Source organism: Alligator sinensis, unplaced genomic scaffold (genome assembly GCF_000455745.1).
Source record: "Alligator sinensis unplaced genomic scaffold, ASM45574v1 scaffold838_1, whole genome shotgun sequence".
NCBI lineage: Eukaryota > Metazoa > Chordata > Crocodylia > Alligatoridae > Alligator > Alligator sinensis.
The window spans coordinates 288974-292682 of NW_005842996.1; the positions used below are offsets into that span (position 1 = coordinate 288974).

The following is a 3709-nucleotide window of genomic DNA, read 5'->3' on the forward strand; positions in this document are numbered from 1 at the left end:
CCGGGCGGGGGCCGGGGGGGGAGCTGCCGCTGCGCCTGGCTGACTTCGGGGCACTGCACCGGCATGAGCCCTCAGGCACCCTCAGCGGCCTGACACGGCTGCATCGCTTCCAGCAGGATGACGCCCATATCTTCTGCACCCTGGACCAGGTAAATGTTGGCACGGGGCCCTGTCGGGTTGGGGAGTGGGTATCAGGCTGGCCCAACCTTCCCTTTGCCCTGCTCGTGGCACCCAGGTGTTGCTGTGGCACTGGTTCTCCCTCATGCACCCTGCAGGGGTGGAAGCCCAAGGCACAGCCCCTCACCTTGGCCCTGCTCCCCCCCTCTCCCCTGCCCTGCAGCTGGCCAGTGAGATCAGCGGCTGCCTGGACTTCGTGCACACGATCTACTCGGCACTGGGCTTCACTGCCCGCTTCTACCTCTCCACACGCCCTGAGGGCTTCCTGGGTGATGTCAACGTGTGGGACCAGGCTGAGCAGGTAGCGAGCAGGGTCCTGGCCTGGGGGGTCTGTATCTGGGAGGATGGGGGTGTGGTGCGAAACCCAGGCATCTGGGCTCCCAGCCAGGTTAATCCACAGTGCTCAGCCCCACGTGTGCCCCAGCCTGGGCTCTGGCCCCTTGAAATCTGCCCTGGAAGGGAGGAGGGGTAAGAACCCAGGTGTCCATGTTGACTCCAGCCTCTGTCCCAACTGAGAGCGGAGCAGGAGGTGGCCTGGGGCTAGCCTGGCTCTGCCACTGCCGCCTGCTATCACCCCGGGCTTGTCACCTCTCCGATGCAGACAGGAGCGGCTGCTGCACCTGGCTTAGCTGGATCCTTGCATTGAGGTTTGTACTTGGAGGACCAGGGCCCCAACCCTCAATTAGGTGCTCTTGGTGCTGCTGTGACAAACCCTCCAACAAATCTGTGCAGCTGCCATCCTGCCCTCGCCGGCACTCTGCCCAGCGCTGCATTCATCTCAGGCACCGTGCTGAGTCTGTAGCACCTTCTCTGCCTTGGCACCGTGCCTGTCCTGTGGGGTGGGGTGGACAGGGCTGTTTGCTCTTCATGCTCTGTGGCCCCCTGGCATCTGACCCCTGGCAGGGCTCTCAGGTGGCACATGCCTCTGCTGGTCACATCCCACTGGCAGGTAAAACCTGGGCCTTGTCATGGGAACAGCAAACATCAATCCTGAGGCAGTTGGCGGCTCTAATCACAGACACTTTTGTTTGTCAGCACCTGGAGCGGAGCCTCAATGACTTGGGGCAGCCCTGGGAGCTGAATCCAGGAGATGGGGCCTTCTATGGACCCAAGGTGAGTGGTGGCAAGGGCCAGATGCCTGGGCTCTGTCGCTGGGCTGGGCTGGGAACAGCTCCATTGATGGGGACTTATTCAGGGTCTGGTCTTGGTGTAGTCTGGTCACTCCCCCCACTCAGCAGCTGCACAGAGCTTGCACGATGGTTCCCCAGCAGGGATGTGGGCTCCAAACATGCACGCACATGGGTATACACATGTACATGCACATACACACAGGTACATGCACGTGTACGCACTCACGGGAAAGGTGCTTTCAATTCCACCCATGTTCAGCTGGAACGAGCACCTCCGTGCTCACCTGGGATGGGGCCCCTGAGCCATACCTCTTCTGGATCAAGCTGCCTTAATTACAGGGTGTTTCCTGGGACCAGGTAGAAGAGAGCAAGTGAAGCCTCAGGGCAGCTCCTTCTCCCTGCCCCTCTGGAAATGCCAGACCCTGCGGCTGCCATCCCCAGAGCTGCAAATAGCTTGGCCCGGGTAACACCCACGGCTCTCTTGTTTCGGTGAGGCTCCTCCCCTCAGCTTGACCCCAAGACCCAGCCTCTGATTCAGGGTCTTGTGGGGGGTGTCAGTGATGCTCTCTCACTCCTTAACTCCTTTACAGATTGACATCCAGATCCAGGATGCCCTGGGCCGCTACCACCAATGTGCTACCATCCAGCTGGACTTCCAGATGCCTGCACGCTTTGACTTGGCCTATGTCAGGTATGGTCCCTTCAGGGGGGACCCAGCACCCTGACCATGTTGCCAGGGGAGGGGGTTCTACCTCCAAAGCTCAAGGCTTAGAGCCCAAGGTTACTTGGGCCCTGTTGGCCCTGCTCCGTGCCAACCTCACAGTATCTGCTTCAGCCCCCAGCACAGAGCCCGAAGCATGTAACAGCCTGTTCTTTTGGCTCAAAGGGCCCCTGACTCCATTCTTGGCGCCTCGAGCAAGATCGGGGCCAGTGGTTCAGTGCAAACGTGGTAGGGTTTCCTTAGCGTGGGGCAGGGGGGAGTTTGGCAGCCTTTGGTCCCGGGGGCTCCTTGAAGGGAGAGTATGAAGACCACTGGAGGAAAATCAGCCTCAGCCCCTCCCCAGGGCCCCTGGATGCCTCATGATCCTGTTGTGAGATCCTGCAAAGGCCCGTCTCATCCAACCCCTGGGCTGACAGGATGAACACGGCTGAACCGGACCCAGCCAAGCTGCGCTGGAGGCTCTGAGCACTGGGGTGCCTCAGCCTCTTGGTCTCTGCTCCACATCAGTCGCCTCCCACACTGTTCTTCCTTTCCCATCCGACAGCCACATGCTTCATTTTGGTACCCCAGAAGCGGCCGCATTTTGGGCAGCAGGTGATATTCATAGGATCACAGAGAAGCAGGGCTGGAAGAGACCCCAGGAGGTCACATCCAGTCCAACTCCTGCCCGAGGCAGGATGAGCTCTGTCCAAACCAACCCAGATGCATCCGTTGTCTAAGCCAGTGGTGCTCAACCTTTTGGCTCCACAGGGTTGGCCCATGGGCTGGATGAGGCTTTGGCAGCCCTGTGCAACCTCCACCTGGTCCCAGGTACCAGGATCAGGCCTGGCACCGTCCTGCCCTCCTGTTCTAGCATATGGGGCCATGGCCCACAGGGTCTCCACAGACTCGTGGCGAGTCCCAGAGACAGGAAGGTGACAGTCCTGGGGGGGCTGGATCTGACCCACAAGCCAGGGTTTGAGCACCCCTGGTCTAACCTGTGATGAAAACCACACAGTCAGCCATGTCATGCAACAAGACATCACACCCAAACCTGCCCCAAGGAAAGCCAGGGGGACCACAGCATCAACGTCCTGCTGCTGTGAGCGTTGTTAATGCAGGCGGAGATCCCAGGTTGAGACTGCACCTCTGGTCTGCACCAGTCTGACCAGGGGGGAGACTCCCTTCCTGACCCCAATGCAGCATCAGTCTGAGCCTGAGGAGAGGGCAAGACCCTCTCGCTGGGAACCTCTAGGGTGGAATCCCAGTAGGAACATGAGCCCAGCCCAGCTCTGAGCTGTACAAGGGGAAACGGAGACCTTGCTGCGGGCACTGGGAAGCACAATGAAGGTGTCTGTTCTTTGTCTCGCTTGCTTCCCGCTACAGTGGAAACTGTTGAGCATCCAACTCCCTCCCCTGCCCTGCCCTGCCCTGCCTGCCTTCCCACGCACCCTGGCTGCGGAGCCTCCAGCTGGCTTTGGCCAGGGATGCATTGAACACTGGGCTCCATGAAGCAGGACCCACCAGGGTGGGGTGGCCGGGAGATCAGGGCGCAGCCCCCAGCAGGTGGGGGGGGTCCTGCAGAGCGCCCCCCCAGCACCTCCAGGCACTACCACTCTCCCAGCACCCATTTTGCAAGAGGCAGGGAGCTCCCATGGGGTGCTGGCCCCGTCCCAAGGCAGCTGACACAGCGCCCCACCAC

The 3709-nt window shown here is 60.7% G+C and overlaps 1 protein-coding gene across 1 annotated transcript in view; it reads left to right on the forward strand.

The window, feature by feature from the left end:
- The window catches only part of TARS2 (threonyl-tRNA synthetase 2, mitochondrial), a gene marked incomplete at its 5' end in the record, with an annotated part of 21017 nt that overhangs the window by 6782 nt on the left and 10526 nt on the right, over positions 1–3709 (forward strand). The window contains 4 exons of the mRNA XM_025193009.1: positions 19–149; positions 341–478; positions 1213–1290; positions 1898–1998. Coding sequence (XP_025048794.1) covers positions 19–149; positions 341–478; positions 1213–1290; positions 1898–1998 — 448 coding nt within the window. The remainder of the gene's footprint in view (positions 1–18; positions 150–340; positions 479–1212; positions 1291–1897; positions 1999–3709) is intronic.